Source organism: Gossypium arboreum, chromosome 5, assembly GCF_025698485.1.
Source record: "Gossypium arboreum isolate Shixiya-1 chromosome 5, ASM2569848v2, whole genome shotgun sequence".
NCBI classification, from domain to species: domain Eukaryota; kingdom Viridiplantae; phylum Streptophyta; class Magnoliopsida; order Malvales; family Malvaceae; genus Gossypium; species Gossypium arboreum.
This window is the reverse complement of record NC_069074.1, coordinates 8,717,067-8,741,909: the sequence shown is the minus strand read 5'-3', so window position 1 is coordinate 8,741,909 and position 24,843 is coordinate 8,717,067. Positions and strand designations below refer to the sequence as shown.

The 24,843-nt window shown below is 32.7% G+C and overlaps 2 protein-coding genes across 7 annotated transcripts; one reads left to right on the top strand and one right to left on the bottom strand.

Moving 5' to 3' along the window:
* The first annotated feature begins 14,168 nt into the window (after positions 1-14,168).
* LOC108452927 (probable receptor-like protein kinase At1g30570) lies at positions 14,169-18,175 on the top strand. Its single transcript, XM_017750731.2, has one exon. The coding sequence runs from the start codon at positions 15,459-15,461 to the stop codon at positions 18,003-18,005; it is 2,547 nt and encodes an 848-aa protein (XP_017606220.1). The 5' UTR covers positions 14,169-15,458; the 3' UTR covers positions 18,006-18,175.
* A 785-nt stretch (positions 18,176-18,960) lies between these two features.
* LOC108452928 (GDP-L-galactose phosphorylase 1-like) lies at positions 18,961-24,179 on the bottom strand. Of its 6 annotated transcripts, none has more exons than XM_017750736.2 (9): positions 24,041-24,129; positions 23,714-23,731; positions 23,005-23,429; positions 22,254-22,375; positions 22,119-22,178; positions 21,788-22,015; positions 21,019-21,198; positions 20,385-20,639; positions 18,961-19,389 (listed from the first exon to the last, which is right to left on the bottom strand). In XM_017750736.2, the coding sequence occupies exons 3-9, from the start codon at positions 23,093-23,095 to the stop codon at positions 19,195-19,197; spliced, it is 1,131 nt and encodes a 376-aa protein (XP_017606225.1). In that variant the 5' UTR covers positions 23,096-23,429; positions 23,714-23,731; positions 24,041-24,129; the 3' UTR covers positions 18,961-19,194. The 6 variants fall into 6 exon arrangements, with proteins under 6 accessions (XP_017606225.1, XP_052883648.1, XP_017606224.1 ...); XM_053027688.1 differs by having other exon boundaries at positions 23,005-23,422; XM_017750735.2 differs by lacking the exon at positions 23,714-23,731 and having other exon boundaries at positions 23,005-23,422; positions 24,041-24,179.
* Positions 24,180-24,843: the final 664 nt, after the last annotated feature.

Here is a 24,843-nt window from a genome sequence, read left to right as displayed (position 1 = left end):
TGAGCCGACTTCGTTAACTTATCAATCACAACTCATACTGCATCTTTCTTTCTCGGTGTAAACGGCAATCCTGTCACAAAATCCATAGTAACTCGATCCCATTTCCATTCCGGAACTAGCACAGGCTGCAATAATCCTGAGGGTACCTGATGCTCAGCCTTTACCTGTTGACAAATCAAACATCTAGAAACAAACTCTGAAATATCTCTTTTCATTCCTACCCACCAATACAATTTCTTCAAATCATTATACATTTTTGTACTGTCTGGATGAATAGATAAAGGACTACTATGTGCTTCCTGTAAAATCTTTCGAATAAGCTCATCATTCTTTGGTACACATATTCTGTCTCTAAACATCAAACAACCATCAGAACCAATCCAGAAATCTGATTCTATGCCTGACTCACATTGAACTCTTTTAGCTTGTAACTCATTATCATCTTTCTGAGCTTCACAAATCTCTTCAAGAAGTACCGGTTTAGCTCTCAATTCAGCTAAAATAGAACCATCATCTGACATGGCTAAATTGGTATTCAAAGCTCGCAATGTAAATAAAAGTTTCCTACTTAAAGCGTCAGCAACTACATTTGCCTTACCTGGGTGATAATCAATCACTAACTCATAATCTTTAAGCAGTTCCAACCATCTTCTTTGCCTCAAATTCAAATCTTTTTGAGTCATCAAGTATTTCAAGCTTTTATGATCAGTAAATATCCGGCACCTTTCACCATACAAATAATGTCTCCAAATTTTCAATGCAAATACAATAGCAGTTAGCTCTAAATCATGCGTCGGATAATTTTTCTCATGTGGCTTCAATTGTCTAGAGGCATAAGCAATTACCTTTCCTTCCTGCATGAGTACACAACCGAGCCCATTCAAGGATGCATCACTGTAAATCACAAATTCTTTACCCTGTTCCGGCTGTACTAAGATAGGAGCTTTCATCAACAATGCTTTTAACTTGTCAAAACTTTGTTGGCACTTCTCAGTCCATTCAAACTTAACATCCTTCCGTAGCAGGTCTCAATCAACGGGTAGCTATCATGGAAAATCCTCCACAAATCGTCTATAATATCCGGCAAGACCAAGAAAACTTCTAACTTCTGATACATTTCTAGGAGGCTTCCAATCAACAATGGCTGAAATCTAGCTCGTATCAACCTTAATACCTTCATCTGAGGCAATATGTCCAAGAAAACCAACTTCTCGTAACCAGAACTCACTTTTGTTGAACTTGGCATACAACTGATTATCTCTCAGAATTTGTAAAACTATTCTCAAATGCTCTGCATGCTCAGTCTCATAATGAGAATAAATCAAAATATCATCAATGAACACAACTACAAACTTATCTAAGTACGATCTGAAAATTCGGTTCATTAAGTCCATGAAAATGGCAGGAGCATTAGTCAAGCCAAATGGCATCACAAGGAACTCATAATGACCATCTGGAAAGCAGTCTTCAGGACATCTGACTCTTTAACTCGCAACTGATAGTATCCGGATCTCAAATCTATCTTGGAAAACACAGTAGCTCCCTTCAATTGATCAAACAAATCATCAATTCTAGGCAATGGATACTTGTTCCTTATTGTTACCTTGTTAAGTTGCCGATAATCTATGCACAATCTCATCGATCCGTCTTTCTTTTTCACAAATAGCACTGGTGCACCCCATGGTGAACTACTGGGTCTTACCAAGCCTTTATCTGTTAATTCCTGCAACTGAGCTTTCAATTCTTTCAATTCCAACGGAGCCATTCTATAAGGAGCAATAGAAATGGCGTAGTACCTAGAATTAACTCAATATCAAACTCAACTTCTTTAACAGGAGGCAAACCTGGTAGTTCTTCCGGAAACACATCGGGAAACTCACATACCACAAGCACTGATTCAATTTTCAATTCTGGATCTTTAGTGTTCAACACAAAAGCAAGATAAGCTTCATACCCTTTTCTCAAACATTTCTGAGCAGACATAACAGAAATTATGGGAAATAAACTATCTGACTCTTCTGAATTAACCCGAAAAATTTCACCATTTTCACACTTCAACTCAATGAATTTCTTTCCACAATTCACTATCACATCATGTGTAGTCAACCAATCCATACCAAGAATCACATCATACTCATCAAATGGCAATAGCATGAGATCAGTCGGAAAATAGTAGCCTCTAATCATTAAAGGACAATTTCTACATACTTTATCTACTAATACATGTTTGCCTAATAGATTCAATACTTTAATCACAAATTCTGTAGATTCTATAGGCATACTTATACTAGGCATCAATTTCATACAAACATAAGAATGAGTCGAACCCAGATCAATCAGAGCAATGACATTAATATCATGTAGAGAAAATGTACCCGTAATCACATCGGGGGAGGATGCCTCTTCGCGTGCACAAATAGCATAAGTCCTTGCAGGGGCTCTAACATCTGGTCTCACAGCCGAATCTCTAGAGGTACCTCTGTTACTTACTCCTACTTCCGATTGCCTCGGTGATCTGCCTCTAGTAGGAGCATTTTTGGATCTAGCACTCTGTGTTACCTCTCGGCTAGCCACTTCTGGACATTCTCATACAAAATGATCTGGAGCACCACATTTATAGCAAACATTTTCGCCTGCTCGACAAGGACCATAATGAAGTCTACCACACCGTGAACACCCTGATCTACCCTGTCTGACATTACCTACACTAGTAGTCGAGGTGGTCTGAGCCTTCGGATCCTTAAATCTGCTACCTCTATTCTAACTAGATTGCCCTCACGGAAAGCTAGATCCGTAGAAAACTCTTTGGGCCTCTTGGATGTAGCCCGAAATGATCTCGCTCATCTGTCTCTTCTTTGTATCTTGTGTCTCTGTCTCAACTTTGCCTTTTCTTTTAATGCCTCCTCTACCTTATGTGCTCTCTCAACTAAAATAACGAACTCTTTTATTTCTAGGACACCCAACGACAATGGATATCATCATTTAACCCATCCTCAAACCTTTTACACATGATAGCCTCTGTGGAAACACATTCTCGAGCATATTTACTAAGCCTGACAAATTCGCGCTCATAATCGGTCACTGCCATATTACCTTGTTTCAATTCCGTGAATTCCTTTCTCTTCTGGTCAATAAACCTCTGACTGATGTACTTTTTACAAAATTCCTCCGAAAGAAATCCCAAGTGACCCTCTCATTTGGTATAATCGATACAAATGTCTTCCACCAAGAGTAGGCTAAGTCTCTAAGAAGTGATACTACATTTCATACATTCCTCGGTGTACAAGATAATTCACAAAGACTCGATAGTATTTTCTAACCAAAATTCGCTTCTTTTCGCATCATCATCTTTTGTTGCTCGAACTCTTTCGCCTTGTTTCTCGATTCTATCACCGGTGGCTTTTCTCTTACCAATCGCACTCGGATCGGGGAAGCTTGAGCTACATGAGTAGCCCGAGAATCATGAGGGGTGGAGGTCTAACTGCCGGATTCGTGCATTTAACAAACTCGGCAAACAAATCATTCAAAGCTCTAAGAGAGCTTCTCGAGTCACTCCTCCCCGATCAAATATTATCGCCTATTCTCGATGGCGCGCTTCTTCAAGGAGCAGCATATTACTTTCTACATCATCATCACCAGCTCATTCGGGATCCATTACTATAAAACAAAATATTTAAAAATCGTCAGGAGTCGTCACACTATCAAAATACAAGTATGGCATGTATAGCTAGACTTTTTCTCACACTAGCTGTTCCGAGAACGGACTAAACCTGCTCTGATACCAATAAATGTAACACCCCCATGCCCGAAACCGTCACCGTAGTCAAGCTTGAGGTGTTACTAAACTTATCTTACCTTTTAAACAACTCTAAACCACTTATTTTAATTTTCGGAATAAACTATTTTTCTGCGTCATGGTTGCTTAAAAATTCATTTCTCGAGTTTCAAAACTAAAAATTAAGATCCGTAAATTTTTCCTAAAACTAGACTCATATATCTATCTACTAATTTTTTTCTAGAATTTTTGACTTGGCCAATTAGTACAGTTTATTAGTTAAAGTTTCCCCTATTTCAAAACTCGACTGCACTGACCTCTTCTTACTACAAACCATGTTTCTTCCTGTAAAAAATTCATATGACTAAGACGTTTGTTTCTCTTAAAACTAGATTCAACAGGATTCTAACCATATAAAGTAAACCTTATAATTAGTTTTTTACAATTTATGGTGAATTTCCAAATTTGAAATAGGGGATCCAGAAATCTCTCTGACCCTGTTTCACTAAAACTCGGATATCTCATAAAATATAATACCTTTACCTTTTTTGCTTATTCCATATGAAAATATACATAATAAGCTTTAATTTAATATATTATTCATCTTCAAAATATGTTTCTACAATTTTTAGTGATTTTTCAAAGTTACGTCATTTCTGTTACTTGAATCTGTTTTTAGGTTACTTTCACATTTTTCATAATTTTCATGTGATAATCACCATTCAATCATACATATTAATAAACATGTATATCATCGTCTATTTTATTAGCTAATCACTAGCAAGTATTTACACATCATTCATTGTTCATATTATACCAAAAGTAGCTAAGTTTCTATACATGCCATACCCAAAACAAAACGTCTAATTATACCGAGTTATTTCTTTGATAGTGTGATCGGCCTCCAACGTTTCCTTCGATCCCCGAGTGACTAGATAAGTACTAGAAGAAGAAGAAAATAAAGAGATTAAGCACTAGGCTTAGTAAGCTTACAAGCAAATAAATCACAACATTCAACATAATGGATAATTATGCATAATATCATCTAACATCATAAATTTCTTTACTTCTCAATTTCTATCTTCTTCTTTATTCCCTTACCTTCTTTCTCACCTGACCTTTCCTTTTTCATAAGTATAATCTACTTTTCCTTTGCTGTTAATTCACTGTAATTTAACTCGTATCCCGACCCATTGAACCACCTCGTAATACTAAGGATACTAGGTCGCTTCTGTCATCAATATCCTCGCCAATGCCACGTCTTTGACATGGACTTATATGAATTATTCATGTCTCCAATGCCATATATAATATGGACTTACATGGATCAATCCTGTCTCCAAAGCCATATTTCTAATATGGACTTACATGGCTCATTTCTGTTTTGTCCTGTCAACCCTAATATCCTAACATTCCTAGGGTTCAACCGGGGCTTTCTAACACTTTTCCTCTGTCACTTCACTTTAAATTCGACTTTAAATATTTTCATAACATAAATATATAAATGCTGGAAGTTGACAATAATAATGTAAAATAAAAGAATATTGCATTTATTTACTGTAACTTACCTTGATACAAAATGTGACTAAACTTTATAATTTAGTCCTTTACTTTTTCTTTTCCCTGATCTACTCCCGAATTTCGTTCTTCTTGATCTATAATAGCAAATTTAACTTATTTAATATTCACATTTATTAAAACAGTCCTTGACCCAAACTTTGGAAAAATTATATTTTTACCCCTAAACTTTCACATATTTGCACTTTTACCCCAAGGCTCGTAAATTAAACTTCATCCTATTTTCTTATGTTTTATGACATGCTGGTCATTTTTCCCTTCTATGGAAATATCAAAATCACACTCTAACATATACTTATGACTATTGGTATTTTTTTCCAATTTAAGCCCTTTTACTCGTTTTCACTTAAAACCGAGTAGCATAAGTTGTTTAACATAATTTAAAACCTCATATTCTATCATAAAACACCAAAATACACAAATTTCAGCCATGGGTATTTTTCCAAATATGAACCCTAGGTTGAATTATTGCTAGAATAAGCTTAATCTGTTAGGGACTAAAAAAACGTAAAGATCATTAAAAACGGGGCTTGGAATCACTTACTATGAAGCTTGAAAGTTGAAGAAACCCCAGCTATGGAGGAGAGAAAAAATTGGCAGAAACTAATTGAGAAGATGACCATTTTTGTGTTATTTTTCCCTTTTTAATTCATTTAATATCCAAATGACCAAATTACCCCTCCTTACTAAACTTTCAAAAATTTCTTCCATGTCCTAATTTTTTTCCATGAACTTAAAATTGGTTAAATTATTATTTAAACCCTCCTAATTAATATTCCAAAGTAATTTCATACTAAAAACTTCTAGAATGCAAGTTTTACAAATTATTCGATTTAGTCCCTAACTTCAACTTAAGCACTTTATGCATAAAATTTCATCACGAAATTTTCACACAATCATGCAATCATACCATGAACCTCAAAATAATAATAAAATAAATTTTTCTACCTCAGATTTGTGGTTTTGCAACCACTATTCCGTTTAGGCCCTATTTCGGGATGTTACAACTGTAAGGATGAGGTTCGCGGGTTGTGTGCTCTCTGATATGAAATGTGTAATACCATGGTTGAAAGATACCATGGCAACATGATATGAAATGAATAAGACCATGGTTGAAAGATACCATGGCAACATGACGGGAAATGAATAAGACCATGGTTGAAAGATACCATGGCAGCGTGACATGAAATGAATAAGACCATTATTAAAAGATACCATGGCAACATGACAGAAAATGAATAAGACCATAGTTGAAAGATACCATGACAGCGTGACATGAAATGAATAAGACTATGGTTGAAAGATACCATGGCAACATGACAGAAAATGAGTAAGACCATAGTTGAAAGACGCTATGGCATCATGTCAAAGATAAATAAGACCGTGGATTGGAGACGCGATGACATCTATTGAACAATTGATATTCAGGTAATATGTATTAGATGACGAGTGGTTATATGAAATGATTGTGTGAAATGTTTACAAGAACTGGTCATATGGAAATATATGTACAAAATAGTTGTATAAAATAATTATGAAGATAGATAAACGAAATAAGAATAAGTACATGGAATATAATTTATGTTAAGTTTGATATAAACTTTACGGAATAAATATACATAAAATATATGGAAATGATGGTGCATGAAATATTGATATAATGAAATGATTGATATATACTTATGAAGAAACGGTAAGAGAATGATATGTTTCATGACATGTACATATATGATTATCTTTAATATGTTGATACAAGAAAATTATGTAAGTAAAGACAATTATTAAACTCAAGTGTGACATGTCGAGAAAATAAGTATATAAACGTTGAATTTATATGAAATATATGCAAGTATACTAACAATGATGATTGACGCTTAGACAAGTGTCAAGCTATTGATTGAATGGTAACATGTTTAATTATAAGAAGAATTGAAATGGTAAGTACTTAGATGAAAATAAAATTTAAGATTTTGCAAAAAAAATTTTATGATCCCTATTTAATTCTGGTTAGTTTTTAATGTATGTTTGGGCCTTCGAGGACCCAATAGAGAGACGTTATGATTATTTTCAAAATATGAATAATAAATGACTCAAAATTATCTGAAAATATTCAGTAAACTCCGGTAATGCCTCGTACCTATTCCGGCAATAAATACGGTTAGGGGGTGTTACAGATGAGCTCATCAATTCCATGTTTTCTATTACCTTTATTATTTCTCATATTTACCAGGTTGAATTTCTCGGAATTTCGATGGATTTTCAGAGGTACACTTTTAGTGTACAATTCCGGGTCCGTCAATTCATATTCATGTGCGCACATTTCCATTTCAGAAAGCACACTCCTGCGAACCTCATCCTTACAGCGGAATTACCAATCCAGGCTAAATCCCCTATAATATAAACTCATAGAGTATTGTCGGGATTACCAAGTCCAGGCTAAATCCTCTGACAATTACTTTAATGAGCTTGGATCTGAATTACAAGTCTAAGCTAAATTCAGACCCTAATTCGGATTACCCGTCTCGGCTAAATCCATTTTACACATATTCTTTGGGAGGGCTATATCAAGATAGGATCAGTCGTCCAGGCTAGATCCTTTTTACCATCAATTCCTTTTCAGAGATCCATCGAATTTTCTTTTCATTCAATCGGAATTTCTTCCCCTTTTTATCAAATATATCAATGTTTCATCAATTTTCATACAATGAACATTCAAATCATATTTACATTAATAACATACATTTCAAGCATTTAAGAATATAATTCAAGTAACACGAACTTACCTCGATACTTGTTCGTATACAAAAAATCTACTAATCCTGAACTTTTTCCTTTCCTCGATCTAATTTCGTATTTGAATTTTTCTAGATTTGGTGCAAAAATTATGAAATACCTACTTAAAGAACCCTTCCTATGGTGTTTTGGCTAATGAGAATGAAGAGAAATCACAAGAAATCTAGATATTTCCATATTAGTCCTAATTTTATTTAGTTAATTATGTAATATTTTAATTTTGCCCTTAAATCATTCATTTTCTTGCTGATTTCATGCCCTTACTGTCCAGGCCAAATAAATTTTGGATCTGATTGCCTTTTAAATCCTTTCTCATTAGAAACTTAAGTTATTTAATCATCCCAGCCACTTTTACACCTTTTTCAATTTAATCCTTTTCATTTAATTGACTACCCAAACATTAAAATTTTCTAACGAAATTTTAATGCCACATTACTAAAATTTCATAAATATTTATAAAAATATTTTTGACTCGGTTTTATGAGATCAAGGTCTCGATACATTGTTTTTATCCAATTTCTTCAATAATTTCTTTTTTTAACTAACTACTAAATCGGTAAAATTTTTCTATTAATATTTTCATACGATTTTCCTATCATATCAATATTCATGCAAAAATATTAAAATAAATTTCTCTTTAAATCAGATTTGTGGTTACGAAACCACTGTTCCGATAACCTTGAATTTAGGCCATTACATTGTGTCCCAATAATATTTCTTAGAAACAATACTAAATTGATCCATAATACTATTGAGATGTGAGATTATTTAAGACATTACTTGTCATTATCATACTAGATTAGATTGTAAAAAAAAAAGGATTTAGACCTTATATACTTATAAATTCTAATTTTGCCTTTATTTTTCCTATTATAATTCATATTGGTTAAGAGATATCAATCTTAAAATTGTAGTATATTATCAAAACAAAATATTTAAGAAATTGCATATACCATATTGTGACAATATGTAAAATGAGCTAGTTATTATATTTTAATTTGGTAAAAATTAAAAATAAAAAATTGAGATTAGATAAATGAAATAGATTTAAACTCCTCCTATATTCAAATATAAATAAAAAAACAATTGCTACCTCATCTACATTAAATGATAAAATTATGAAGATTTAAAAGAAAATATTTTTAGGTGGAACTTTAATTTTTTTTTGAAATATTCAAATTTTATCTTGAAGTTCATTAAATAAAATGAAATTCTTCATTATTTTTATACAAATAAATAAATTATTTTGTAAAATTTTAACACGATAAACATAAATTAAAATATTTTTTACTTTTTAACTGGCCTCTTGATATTTTGCTACTAAATTATATTTACTAAAGACATAAAATAGCAGTTGCTTAGCTTCGTATCTCAACGGATTCCTTTTCTATTAAAAGTGCGTATTAACTGCTTCAAGAGAGATCTTGGAATCTAAGAGATGCAACTTGAAATTTTGCTTGAAAGTTTTAAGGTCCTCAAAGAGTTCGCATATTTTTATGGCTTCTCCTTAAACAATAATTACTTACTAATACGGAACAAGTGAAGAGAGGGATTGAACATGATAGCTCTTGTTTGTTTTGCTGACATGAATCAAATGATGTTTTGCATGTGATTAGAGATTGCCTTGCAATGAGAGAAGTGTGGTTGCAGGTTATTCTGATAAGTTAGAGTAGTAATTTCTTCTCGGATGATCTCCATAAATGGTTAGCTTCAACTCAAAACTCCTCGAGGCGAACTGTGGGAGAGATAAACTGGTATTGCCTCTTTGGTTTGCTTGCTTGGCGTATATGGAATAACAATAATCTTTTCACTTTCCAAGGTGCAACTTGGAGTCCCTTCGATTGTTAAAGTCTCTTATGGTTGAGCTAAACAATATGATTCAGCTCACAATGAAGCTCGTTAGTGCAACATGGAACTAGATTTGGAAATTTTCTACCAAGTAATTGGGTCCATTTAAGCATCGATGGTGCTGTTAAGACAAACTCAGGAATTGCATTAGTTGAGTGAGTTTTATGTGACAGGAATGGATATAGGATTATGGGGTATAATCGTTATTTGGGGTAGTGTGAAGTCTTTGAAGCAGAATTATGAGGTATTCTGGATGATTTAGTTCTTCTTCAAGCCCTCGGGTACCAATGGGTGACGATTCAAAGTGATTGCTTGGAGGTGGTCAATGTTCTCCAAGACACTCTATTCGTAGCATTGAGTTCTACTTTAATCAGGCATAACCAACAACTTTTGATGCATGTCAGACACTAGTATTTACGACATGTCTCAATGGAGAATCACTAAGCTACTGACTGCATAGTTAAAATGTCATTGGACGGGAAGGAGGGCCTGCAAGTGTTTGACGATCCTCCTAGAGAAATCCTAGCAATCCTTTACTTTGATAAAAATAAGCGGTGTTTTTACTCAATTTAATATAATATAAATCAATTGTTTTGTTTCTTTTTAAAAAATAAAAACAAAACAATAAATTTAACTTCAATTGTTGAATAATACTTTCATAAATACATATTTTTCTTTTTACTTTGTGTGACATAATTTAATTAAAATAAAATAATTATGGAAAGTCCAAACTGAAGGGGACAAAGTAGAGAGTAGAGTACTCTGCAGTACGGAAGCAAGAAAAGATACACTATGTATTATATAGCTTTTGCAATAATTGCACCCAAAAAAGGGGCAGATGAAATAAAAATCTCGGCTCGCTTTGCACCGTCACCTTTTGTCTGCATTTCATAATTGTGGATATTATTAAAAGATATGAACGCAATATTCAAAATAGAGTTAAAATATAACATAATTTAAAAAAATAACATAATATTAAACATAGCAAAATTTATATAAAATAATATTTTAAACAAAATTATAACACATAAAAATATATAAATACGATAGAGAAATATAATTGTAACTTGATTTATTTCAATATAATTGTACTTAAGTTTGAGTTAGATAAATTAAAATTATTTGTTTATTATAATAAAAACAATATAATATTTTTGTTTTAATCAATGTGACTTAAGAAAATTTTTCCAAATTCGACGTAATTTTCTTAGCAAAAATCATTATTTAATTTTTATAGAAAAGCATACTAAAATATTTCTGAACTTTGGAATTGACATATTTAAAAGAATCCATCATTTTTCCCTTTTAAATAAAACAAGCATGGGCACCACGTCCATCTCTGTGCTTTCGTCCAACATTCTTTTTCCCTTTAAAAATAATTAATTCATTTCGTTCAAAGAAAAGTTAATACATTACTATCTTACATCATTAAATATTAATTAAAAGTTATAGCGCTAGTCTACTACTGAATAAAATAATAATTTTAATATTTAATTTAATATTTAAGTTTTTACTTAGTACTTAAATATAATTTTAATATTTAAGTGAATACCTAAATTAAATAAAATTATGTGACCCAATCAAATATTTGTTATGTGTGTTAGTAAAAACTACAAGGATATAATTTTATTGTGTTTAAAAAATTAAAATATTAAATTAAACATTAAAATTGAACTTAGACGTAAAATGATATATTAACCTCTAACGATCAATTATTTACAATATTCTTTACAGAATATATTTTTGTATGTATATGTATATATAAATTGAGGATTGGAATCCTATAATTAGAGAAAAAATGCATTAATTAGCTAAATCAAATATTTCAGTATATAAAATTAAAAGAAAATTCAGTATATTATCTTCTTAATATAAACAAAATATTTGACTTTTGTTTTTGGATAATATTATTTGAAATTTCATTACTTGTGTCTTGTATATATTCGAACGAAAGTATAAAAATATAAATTACCTTAAGAAAATAAATATCTGTACCAAATCAGTTTATTTTGGTAAAGACAACCATAAATTCAACTAGAAAAGTTTACTTCAAAACCCATTTTAATTATTATAAAATAATAATAACATATTTATAATCAAATTAAATACAAATATTAGTTCATATCAAGTCAAGTAGATCTGAAATAAAAGTAATCTTATCCAAAACAAAATTGACGTACCATTATTTTCTTTATAAATAATAATAAAAAAGCTTTAGCTTTACAGCAATAAGGTATTGTGAATTACGGGGTCTTAAATTGAACTTCCACTGTACGTAGATTTGGTGGGCCATTTTTACAAATGACGTTTGAAATGTTTTAATTAAAATATTAATTAAATAATTAAAATAATTATTTTTATTTATTTTAAGTTACATTTTAATAATTTATGTTTGAAATATTACATAAACAGTAATTTGATGTGACAATTAAAATAAATTTTAAATATAAATATGAATGTCCAGTTGGGATGAGAAAATTTAATTTTTTGTTATGAAAATAAAATAAAAAAGAGTTGAACGATAGAGAATAAGAAATGGATGTACCAACCTCTATATTTGCTTGTTATTGTGGTTGTCCATAATACACAAATAAATAAAGATAAAATATATCATTTTTGTCTGTCACATATACAGAAAAATATTAAAAGATAAACCACCTTTTTGCCCAAAAAACCCATAATATTTGAACCTAAAGCCCAGGTAAATAACAAAAAAACAAAAAAAAACTTTATTACTTACTGTAATTCATATTTGGACCTATCCATTGAATCGACCATTTGTTCTTTCATTTTGAATAAAAAAATTAACCAATTAATGAGACATTCAATTTGATTTCTACTATTTCAATTCAACAAAAAAAAACTATGAAAATGAATGATTTTTTAAAATCAAAATGGAAACTAAAACTTAAAGAAAAAGGAGACCAAGGGATTTTTTTTCTAGTTTAAGGATTAATCTGATGCATTGATTTTGATTATTTCGGAAAATCATATTAACATTTCCCTTTAATTAATTTATAAAATTCAACTAATTAAATTTATTTAATAAAAAAATAATTTACTTAGTTGTACATCTATTTTGGCATTTAAAACTCATTTTAACTGTCACATTGGACTGTTGTTTAAGAGGTATCAAATCTTAACGACAGAGTGACCATTTCATAGCAAAACGATAACATAAATGATTAAAACGAAACATTTCAAACATAAACGACTAAAATGTAACTTGAAGCAAACAAAAGTGACTGTTTTGATAAATTATTCGAGTTTAATGAGATTTTTTTAAAAAGAGGTTAATTAATTTTTTCAAAAAAAATTATGTTTGATGAGAAATTTTAAATTTTAAGAGACTTAGCTAAAATTTTTAAAATTTTAATGAGAAATTTCAAACATTTTGAAAGTGTTTAAATACAAATTTCAAAAATTCTACAAGCCTAATAAAAATTTCAAACAAATTGAGAGTTAAGGCATATTACATTTTTACTGTAAAAGTCGAATTAAGAAGATTATTAAAAATAGTTGCCGAGATAATTTTTCTTTCTTTCTTTTAGGCAAAAGGAGAAGGGACAGGTACAAAACTACAGGTGACATCTTTATTCATCCATCTAATGAAAACGTAATTTAAGAAGGATAAATAGTAAATTTATATGTAAACTTTGATATAATTTATAATATTATATATTAATCGATAAATTTGTATCCATTAAACTGTAATTTTAATTAAATTTTTATAATTTATTTACCCGTGATTTACGTTATATAATTTCCTGTTAAATTTTATGTAAATTACTGACATTACATTTTATATTACCATCTATGTTAAATAAATATACTTGAGAAAATGATTATTTAATTCACATAAATTACTTTTTAAATTTAGTTGAAAATAATTTAATTTAATTTGTTTATTTTTAATTTAATAAAATATTATTCCAGTAATTTATTCAAGATTTAATGGAGAATTGTGCCATATAAATTTAATAAAAATAAATTTAATGTAAAAATTAAATTAAAATTAAAATTTGATATATACAAATATACTAAGTTAAAGTTGATGTATAACATTACAAAGTATATCAATGTTGATGTATAATTTTACTATTTATAAAACAACCTTGAAAACTGGAAGCTAAATTATAATTTTAACCTTAAAACATTAGTAAAACATGGAGAACTTTGAAAAAATCACGGTTCAAGGGAGTCAAATTCGTCAAAGGACTAACATCCCTGGGGATGGGTTCCACGAGAGTCCGAGTCTCCGAGATGGGAACGGTGGTCAGCGTGGTCCTAGCGGCAACCATCATCCTTGGCCTCCATATCACCACTCTCGCCATCACTGACCTCAACGTGCGTATCGTTCTTACATCACCTTGATTCAGAATTCGTTACAGTGACTCTTAACCCCCAAACAAAAATATTGGTTAGAGTGATCATTTAAACTGATTCATATTTTTTTTCTTAATACAATATTTAAACTACCTTAATCCCGGCGCTGAAAATAGATTCCTTCACTGTAATTGAATTAAAACAATGTTAAGGTTAAAAACGTCTTTCGAATTTGAAATAATTTATATTTTATTTTAACCCTTTCCTTACTGCTATTATATGTATACCTGTTTTACCGGTATAAGGTGAAAAGGAAGTGACATCGTTAGGTCTTGTATTTGCATTGCAGTTACAACGGCAAGAAACAACAGTTACACAAGTTAGAAAAGAACGATGATTATTTGTTGAATTTAAATTAATAGAATAAAAAATAATTGGCAGATTTAATTATGTCAGAGTCTTGTCTGTATTGAGCAGACAATGGTGAGATGAAGCGAACTTTTCCAATCTGTTTCCAGCAACACCCCATGTTCTAGTTTCTTACTCAGATAACCTTATCACTCTTTTATTTTTTCTTTAATTGATTTTCTCCTAACATTTTCTGTCTTAGTCCTCCTGCTCACCCGATTTGGTATCTTTCTACCAATCATAATCCCATTGCATTGCAGCCCATTAAGTTTTTCTTTTCTTTTCTTTTCTTTTAATTTTCAGCTCAACTTGGTTCAGATCTGGAAGGTTACTTACTTACTTTCATTTTGAGTTGGGCAAGAAAAGTTTCTTTTCAAGGAAAAATTTTCTGGCAGGTTTTTATGCTTTGTTTGAGGGGTTCTCAAGGGGAAAACTCAAATACCCAGACTGGATCCATTGAGGTAAATTGATGTTTCTTGCTCCAAAAGGGGAATGCATGTTGTTCAAGTTGCTTGCTGAGATATAAATCCCAGCTATTTTGTGTTACATTTTGTAGATGAATGAATTCCTTCCTGTCCTGTTAAAGGCTTGATGAAAAAAAGGGAAAAAAAGCTTAGTCACTTGTTTCTTTTATTAGCATTGGTTTGTTCATGCTGTTTTCTTGAGAAAATTATAAATTGAGAGAGAGAGAGAGAAAGGGGTTTAGTTTCTTGAGGAAGGGAGTGTGATAATGGGGAAGGTCCAAGGCAGGGAGTTGTTGCCTTTGCTCCTTGTTGTATTATGTGCAGTTTTTAGAAGCGGTGAAGCTCAGACAAAGTCTTTTCTGATAAATTGTGGTACAAATTCCAGTGTGAATGTGGAGGGTAGAAAATGGGTTGGTGACTTGGCTCCTGATAACAATCTCACCCTTAGTTCTCCTGGTGTTGTTTCCACTACTCCTGCACTAAGTGGTGATACAATCTTTTCTCCACTCTACAGATCTGCTCGGCTTTTCGGTGATGAATTGAACTACACGTTTTATGGCATCCAAGGGAACTATTTCTTGAGGCTTCATTTCTGTCCCTTCTCCTTCGAGGACCATAATGTAAATGAATCTTCTTTCGATGTTGCGGCAAATGGTCTGAAACTCTTAGCACAGGTTAATGTTGTCGGTGAGATTGCACACAAGAATTTGTACCTCCAGAGTTCTGGGAGCAATTTCAGCTCGTTCTCTTTGGTTAAAGAGTATATTTTACCCATCAATTCGAATTCACTTGTGATTGAGTTCACCCCGACAAAAGGATCATTTGGTTTCATTAATGCCATAGAGATGATCCCTATGACTGATAAACTTTTCGCTGATTCTGTCAGTAAAGTGGGTGGAAATGATGTGAACCTGAATCTAAGTGGAAGGGGAATTGAAACTATGTATAGGTTGAATGTTGGGGGTCCGGAGATTAACCCCAATGAGGATTCCGATTATTGGAGAGCATGGGATGTGGATTCTGGATATATGATCACAGCAAATGCAGGTTCTGAAATAAATAACAGTTCTAATATTACCTATGCTTCTACAAATGACTCTTCAGTGGCTCCTCTTCTTGTGTATGAAACAGCAAGAAGCATGTCTAACACCCAAGTCTTGGAGAAAAGGTTCAATATGTCATGGAGGTTTGAAGTGGATCCCGATTTTGATTACTTAGTCCGCCTACACTTCTGTGAGCTGGTATTTGATAAGCCAAGCCTTAGGATTTTCAGAATCTACATAAACAACCGGACTGCTGCGAACAATTATGACCTTTTTGTGAAGGCAGGTGGAATGAATAAAGCTTATCATCAGGATTACTTTGATGCGGTCTCTTCAAAAATCGACACCCTCTGGATTCAGCTCGGTCCTGACACAGCAGCTGGTGCTTCAGGCACCGATGCTCTCTTGAATGGGCTGGAGATTTTCAAGCTTAGCCGAAATGGAAACCTTGCCCATGTGCAGAGATACAATTCAACAAAAAGTTCAAGTCATGCTTCAAGGTTCTGGGTTCTCTGGGTGGGAATTGCTGCAGGTGTAGCTACTGTTGCCATTCTTGCAGTTGCTGTTACGCGTGTATGCTGTTTCTGCAAAAAACGAGGAAAAGAATCAGGTGACACGAAAAACAACAGTAATGCTGGGTGGCGACCATTATTCCTCAACGGTTCTATTTTAAATAGCTCTGCCAATGCCAAGCGATCGTCTAGACTTCAAAATCTAAATGGATCTATGGCCTCCACTGGAGTTGGTAGGCAATTTACGCTTGCTGAGATTCGGGCAGCAACAAATAATTTTGATGAAAGTTTAGTGATTGGTGTAGGGGGCTTTGGCAAAGTATTTAAAGGGGAGATTGGAGATGGCACTCTTGCAGCCATAAAGCGAGCAAATCCACAATCTGAGCAAGGGCTTGCTGAATTTCATACTGAGATTGAGATGCTTTCAAAGCTTAGACATAGGCATTTGGTCTCCATGATTGGATTCTGTGATGAACAAAATGAGATGATCTTGGTCTATGAATACATGGCAAATGGAACTCTTAGGAGTCATCTGTTTGGAAATGATGTCCCGCCATTGACTTGGAAGCAGCGATTAGAAGCATGCATTGGTGCTGCCCGGGGACTGCACTACCTTCATACAGGAGCAGAGCGGGGAATTATTCACAGGGATGTTAAAACAACCAACATTTTGTTGGATGAAAATTTTGTGGCTAAAATGTCAGATTTTGGCCTGTCAAGAGCTGGTCCTTCTTTGGAGCATACTCATGTTAGTACTGCAGTGAAGGGGAGCTTCGGATATCTAGACCCTGAGTATTTTCGCAGGCAACAGTTGACCGAGAAATCTGACGTCTACTCTTTTGGTGTGGTGTTGTTCGAAGTTGTTTGTGCTCGTGCTGTTATAAATCCCAGCTTGCCAAAAGAGCAGATAAATCTTGCAGAGTGGGCAATGAAATGGCAGAGACAAAAGTCGCTTGAAACCATTATTGACCCTCATCTGAGGGGAAACTATTCTGCAGAATCAATGGAGAAATTTGGAGAGATAGCAGAGAAATGCCTTGCAGACGAGGGGAAGAACCGGCCTACAATGGGGGATGTTCTATGGCACTTGGAGTATGTGTTGCAACTTCATAAAGCATGGATTTTGTCCAACACCACGGATAATTCCTTCTCAAGCAGTCAGGCCTTGAGGGATTTGGAAGTTAAAGAAGCTGAAAATAGGCCGTTTGATGGTAACTCTGGTTTAGGGGCATCGAACTCTCATGGTGAGCTTGTCTAATAACGGACAGTTGAAGAGCTGGTAATTGTATTCCTTTACAATATAAAACTACTAGTAGCTGAAAATTCTTTTTATTTTTGTTGTATTAAGCTTGAAGAGTTTCCTGGTGTAAGCTCCTTCCCAGGTATGCAGTAAAATGATATAAATCACGTTAATGTTCAATGATTTAATTGGTTTTTACTTTTGTATTATGAGCATGCATGGTTTTTGTTTTGTTCTGTAAAAATAACATCCTAAATGCAATGCTGAATTTTCAGTTCCCCGGCTTTTTAAACTTGTGATGGTGATTTAGAATGGAACGGAAGGGTACTTTCGCTGCATAAATGTGATGGTGAATTAGAATTGGAACTCACAAAATGTTTGGTTGCCTTGAATGACTATTCCTTACCGGCCCTATTTCGCATGCTACGGTGGCAAGCCTGTTGAGTTGGCCGAATGGGTATTGCTACAAGTTCAAGCATTTATTGAAGTTAAGCTGCAATTTTTATTGCTCGTGACCTGGTTCTTCTTGATAGAGCAAAGCATGTGGAAGTTACGAGCAGTTTATTGATGAGAAGTTCGACAATAGACTGGCTTATATGCCCTACCAAGTTGCCCATATACTTAGAAAAGGACTACAAACGACACTTTTGAGAGGTTGACTGAAGTTGGCAAAGGAGAAAATTTTAAACCAGCTGGAGAGGGAGTATTAGATAATTTAGTTTATCAGATTAAACAATATTGGTCATTTTATTTTTGTATTTTTCTTAGCATACCAGAAATAGTATTTTACTTTTGGGACCAAACTCAAAAGACTTAATGTGAACAAAATTTATCTTCTATTTTTAGTTGATCTCACTTCGTACCTAGAGATAAAATACAACATTACTTTGAAATCAAGGGTGCGAATTAGTTTTCGTGCAAGCTTTTCCAAATGCTATATTAATTATATTGAACAAGTAGTAATGTAAAGCTCTTTTCTTATATCCTTCAAATACTTCAACTGATTTCTCCATTTATCAGCAAAATAAAAGCCATCCTGATCAGCAAAACAGCTTCCAAATATAGCATTTGATCCTGTCATCCTCATAAACAAACAAGTCAACCCCCTACTACAAGCCTCAGTTCCCAATAGGCAATAGGAGAAAAACAAGATTCCAGTGGCAACATAATTCCACAATATATAAACATGCATTTAAAAACTTTTAGATCAAACATCAAATTTACTGGCAATTCTGCAACAAAGCTGCTTCACCGCTTCAAAATCGTTATCGTCAAGGGAGAAACTGCTCAGTCTATTAATCATGGCATCCTCAGTAACTTGATCAAATTGGTACCTATTCCTGAACAAGAAGTAGCCCCCACATTCCCAGGCTGAGATGGCATGAGAGGCTGCACAAGTTTTCTGTTGGATGGACGGTGAGTTTTCAACAATATTGAATCCTCCAATTTGACATCAAATTTGATAAAACAAACCTACCACAATCTAGACTGTTATGTTCTGAAATTAAAGATGACAAAATCATACACTCATAAGGCTGTTCTGTTTTACATTTTCTGTCTCCTTGTTCTTCATAAATGATGATTGTCTACATATAAAGCTCTACAGATGCTGCAGTACACTATCATGCTTAAAATTAACTATTATAATTTGATGTGACAACCAGTAAGCCTGTCCAGTTAATGATATCAAAACTTTGCTTTCCTGCTAGTATTGCAGATCCCATGATAGGTAAATATATTATGTTCTTAAATAACTAATAAAAATTTGCCACATGTCCATATACTGCCACATCACTAGTGTAATTTTCCTCCCTATTTAGACTATAACCCATCACATGGAATTATATTGACAAGTGATGTTTTTAGTGGGTAATACTAATATAGGACATATTTGCTTCACTCATCATTTTGCACATCCCATTTACTCTGTTGGTCCAAGTATGATGTTTTCTAAAAATACTTAATAAAAATGTACAGGTCCATACCATACCACATCATAAATGTGGAATCTTTCAACCTTTTAGGCTATAATCTATTACAAGGCAGTGCACCCCATTTTTTATGTGACCTTATATGGACACATAGCATGTTTTTATTTGCTATATATGACATGTCATACTTTGGCATTACAGAGTTAGATGGATGTTTGATTAATCAATTTCAATTACATATTTTCAAAATTTAAAACTATTGAATATTTTACTATAACTGAAAGTAAAAAATTGCACGACTAAACTAAAATTTTAAAAAACAACAGCCTAGACAAGGTAGAAATAACTAACTACACAGTCTCCTTTTTAGCTATAACAATGAAATGTGTGTGCGCGCAATAAAACTAATAAGATCAAGTTTCAGCAGTAGGAGATAGATCTACAAGCTATGAACAAACTTACTTACCTGAAGAAACAAAAAAATCTTTTTGCCAGAATCAGAAATCATCAGATTATATTGAATGTTCTTTTCCTCTAACTGAAAACATATCTCAGAAATAGCTGCAGCCAGTATTTTGAGATTTTGTGTGGTCTGGAAAGAGAGGGTTTTAATAGGATAGTCTATGATAGAACATATGTGAATCCCTCTCCTACCACTAGCACCAAATAAAGTACCTGCAGGCCTGAACTCCACAGGTAAAGGGTGAGGGAAGTAGCAAGCCTGCAACATCAAATAAGAGAACCATGATAGCTATAAGCATGCATCATGTACAAAGAACGTACATAGATACTAAAAGAAGAAACATGCAAACATCGATTTGACACTGCAGTGATCATCCTCAAGACTGAAAGAACCACCGCTTACAACCAAGAGTGGAAGTATCCAAAACATTAAACAAAAAGAACTAAGTCTCAGTGGTAACTTTTAGTAACTAAATTTGCTTATCAGTAACCAGAGAGAGAGACATAACTAGATGAAGGTAAGAAGTATTTAGAAATATAATCCTCGAACTTTGAAGGCAAAACAACAAAACAATCTGTGAGTTCAACAATAACATGAAATATAAAGCAAAATAGAAGAACCAGAACTGAATTCATACCTCAAAATATACACCAGAACGATTAGGTATATAGCAATTGTAGAATATGCGAAATGATTGGTTATTAATTTCTGCAGCAAGCCTTGTGATTATTTCAGTGGATCTTGCATCGAGGAAACGATAAAGTCTGTTTGAGGCGCAAGGTACCAGATAGACGTGACCATATTCAATAGGGGTTACCTAAAAACCAGTGCACAAGGATTAGAAGAATATAAGTTAAACTGACTGATTACGTTGACATATCTTATCACCTATAATAAATATAACAGCCATTAAGATCAGGGATGCAGAAAGGGAAGTCTACTGGTCTTCTTGGGCTACATAACTGTAAATTTCAATATTTTCTTGTTCTCTTACCAAAGCACCCTAAAAGATGATGGCTTGAGGCTTAAAATACAGGAAGAGAACTCCAATGCCACAAAAATAGAAGCTTTCTTGGAAAATGAAGATTGACATGGCTGCTATCAAGGTAGATACACAATTCATTCACGGGGAACGTGGTTCAGACTTGATATAAGGACGCCACACCCAAGTCATTGAGGATCCAAGTATTCAAGCAACATTTACACATTTCTAGTATATCTGTTACGTGGAAGACCCTGAACACTCTAGGTCCCTCGTGTTGAAAGAAAAGATTAGAAGGAAACAAATTTCTTTTCCAGACAATAGTTTTGAGCATATATCACAATATTGATAATATGGGTATATATACCATCTTCACACAGGAACTAAACTTACAGTCAAAAGTTAAGCAATACTTTGGCCTTACATTGATGATCACTAAGACAGCACTGTCAGGCACAGAAGCTGAAGGAATAAGCTCAGATTTTGCCTTCTTACTGTTGGCAAGACAAAAAAGTAGTTCCTCTTGGTGTTTCACACAGTCAAACGCAAAAGGATCCAATTCATGGAGTGTATTGCCCTCAGATTTCGAAAGATGATCTGTTATCTGCCCTTCATTCAGTTGACAAAGAAACTTCATCTTTCCAGTAACAACCTATATAATGCAACACAGAAATTATGTGTACTACAGTAATTCCAACTTTACAGAAAAAAAGGAAAAGAAAAGAAAAGAAGATAGAAACAGGTAGGTATAATACTTTAATTTCTGAGGTTGTCACATCATACTTGAAACAATCTTTCAACATCCGATCTTCCCACTGCCAAAGTAACAAGAAAGATGAATAAAGGTGATAGATAGACCTCAACAAGTATGCTTTACATTTGTTCTATACCTGAGATAGCAGAACAGCATCCAATATATTTTGTTCTTCCTCAATGATGCATGAGATACCTTCAAATGAAGTGTCTTCCTCAATAGATTGGCTACCGAAGCAGTAAATAGGGAAATTCATACCTGAAAAAATTTCTGAAGATTTTCAAAACAAGATTGGAGAAAATATATATATATATATATATAAATATCCTAAGAGTCCAATGAACAACTCACCCTTTCAGCCTGTTCTAAAATTATATAGCTATAACATCTATTTGTGCACCAGATTAAGAAGAAAATTCTGTTCTTTATTCCAATGTAAATGGAATTGTATATCTATTCGCTTAGATATCTAGGAAGCTATGCTGTATGGGAAAATGCCAAACATTAGCATGCCGCCTAATTTGATGAAGAGCAGCAACTGTATTAAGCTTACTAGACTCCTACTCTCAAGAGGAACTAAAATGCATGGGACATGCATACATCATAAATAATGCTAATCAATAAAGAATTTGACTTTTGCATCTAGGGTAAGAAGCAAGCCTTTATACACTAAAATACTGCATATTAGCCAAAAATTACTAGATTCAAGGTCTTTTATTTTACATCGTACCTTCTAAAAACATATGTAACTACGAGTAGAAAGCATCAAAATCTGACAATCACATATTGATTTTCTCCGAGAACGCTTTTCTTTCAGATATTTTCTCCATTGAATTCAATAAATGAAGAGAGAAGAAAACAAAAACAAAGACAAAGTAATAACTAACCTTGAAGAAACGAGAAAGAATCTTCTAGCTGCTTAGACTTTCCATTCTTCGCTAGAAAGCTTTTATATTCAAGCCATTTCACAGTAACCATCTGTATAAAAGTAGTCCTAATTCCTAAAACAACAATAAAACACTATAGCTCTACTAACAGCTTTACAGATGCTTGTATCAGCACCCACCACCAGCAAGGTAAGTAAGATCCGCGGGATGCCCACCAGCTGAAGGTAGGGCACCACGACCACCGTGAAATGAAGGGGATGCAATCAAGAATTTAGGAAAAGCCTGCATACACTCTTTGCCCCTTCTAATTTTTTCACAAGGTTCTCTCCTTAGTGCCGTTGTTAGATGAACAAAGCTAGCCCAAAACGGACCAGCGGATCCACTCCTCTCCTCCAAAGTCTTTTCCAAGGGCCAAAAACTGAAAACTATAAGACACCAGATCAAACACAACTCTAAGATACAATAAACAAAAAATAGAAATAACAAAAAATAGAAAAAAACAATCATCGTATGATTCTGAAAAATATTCCGTTAACAGAAATGTCTAAAATCAGCAAAAATAGTAGAAAAAAGCCACAGTATAATATTTGTATACATAATTACTTAAACAAAAGGAACTAATCATAAAGAAACTTAACTTTTGGTACATCATTCAGCCAAAATTTGCATTCTAATTTAGCCTCCCTGAAAACCCTAAAATAAAAATTACCTTTGCAGCAAAAGAAACCTGTAAGAGAAAACATTGACCACAGGCATTCCAAATCAATCGCAAAAGTTTGATATTAATATCATTAGTCAACGCCAAATCCAGTACACAAAATACATCCACGCCTTCAATCTTCATATTTATGACAAAAAATTCCCAACAAATAGAAGGAAAATTTCAATATATTCAATAAAGTGCAAAGCAGAATCTTCAACAAATTCAAAATATTATTATGGAAATATCAGATTTTAATTTTATAAAGTTCTATATGAGATAGAAAGAAAGTGAAATTAAATTTAAAAATGAAAGAAAAAAAGAATTAGGAATTACACAGCTTGGACGGTATCGCCGCCTTTCGCTCTCCTTTTCTTTCAGTCTAGTAATTTGATTCGGAATTGCTGACTTCTATAAAATGAAATCCTCAGTTTCGTTTTATCGAATAATAAGATAACACGTGTCATTACTGTTTAGGAAAATGAAAATGACCAAGACGCTACTGTAAGGATAATACGCTCGAAATTTAGTTTGATTTATTAATCCATGTTTATTTTTATTTTTTTAATTACAATATAAGGGTAAAATCTGAGCAATAAATACACAACACGACTTGAACTCAACTCATGTCTGAGCGATGAATATTCTTGACCATTATACCATCATATAATGTTCATATATTGATTGATATATAAATTTATCCGTTGATAATATTAATTAAAATTGGTGACAAATAATTATATTTGAAATATCATATCTTATATTCGATAATTAGATATTACAAAAGATTATATGTTAACATATATATAATTATGTACTTAGTTATATTAATAGAATTTTACTTAATAAACATTCAATTCAAACACGGGTTTATAACTAATCTTATTTAAATAATTTTATATATTTTAATTTATAAAATTATTCCTATTATTTATAAGTTTAATATAAATTAGAGATAAATATTATTATTTGAACAAAATAAAATATAGAAAAATGAACTTAAATAAATTCAAATAAATAGTGATGAGGTGATTTTGACAATTTTATAATAATTTTAAATACAAAAATACAATTTAATATTATACTATTATTTATAAAACAATCCGATTCTTTACCTAAAAAACTTAAAGCTCATAAGT

Coding starts and splice junctions, on each gene's coding strand:
- LOC108452928 (XM_017750735.2), bottom strand. CDS start 23,095: ATGGTTACTGTGAAATGGCTTGAATATAAAAGCTTTCTAGCGAAGAAT. Junction 22,376..23,004: donor TTCTTTCTCGTTTCTTCAAG/GTTAGTTATTAC, acceptor AAATTTTTTCAG/GTATGAATTTCCCTATTTAC. Junction 22,179..22,253: donor ATGCTGTTCTGCTATCTCAG/GTATAGAACAAA, acceptor TTACTTTGGCAG/TGGGAAGATCGGATGTTGAA.
- LOC108452927 (XM_017750731.2), top strand. CDS start 15,459: ATGGGGAAGGTCCAAGGCAGGGAGTTGTTGCCTTTGCTCCTTGTTGTA.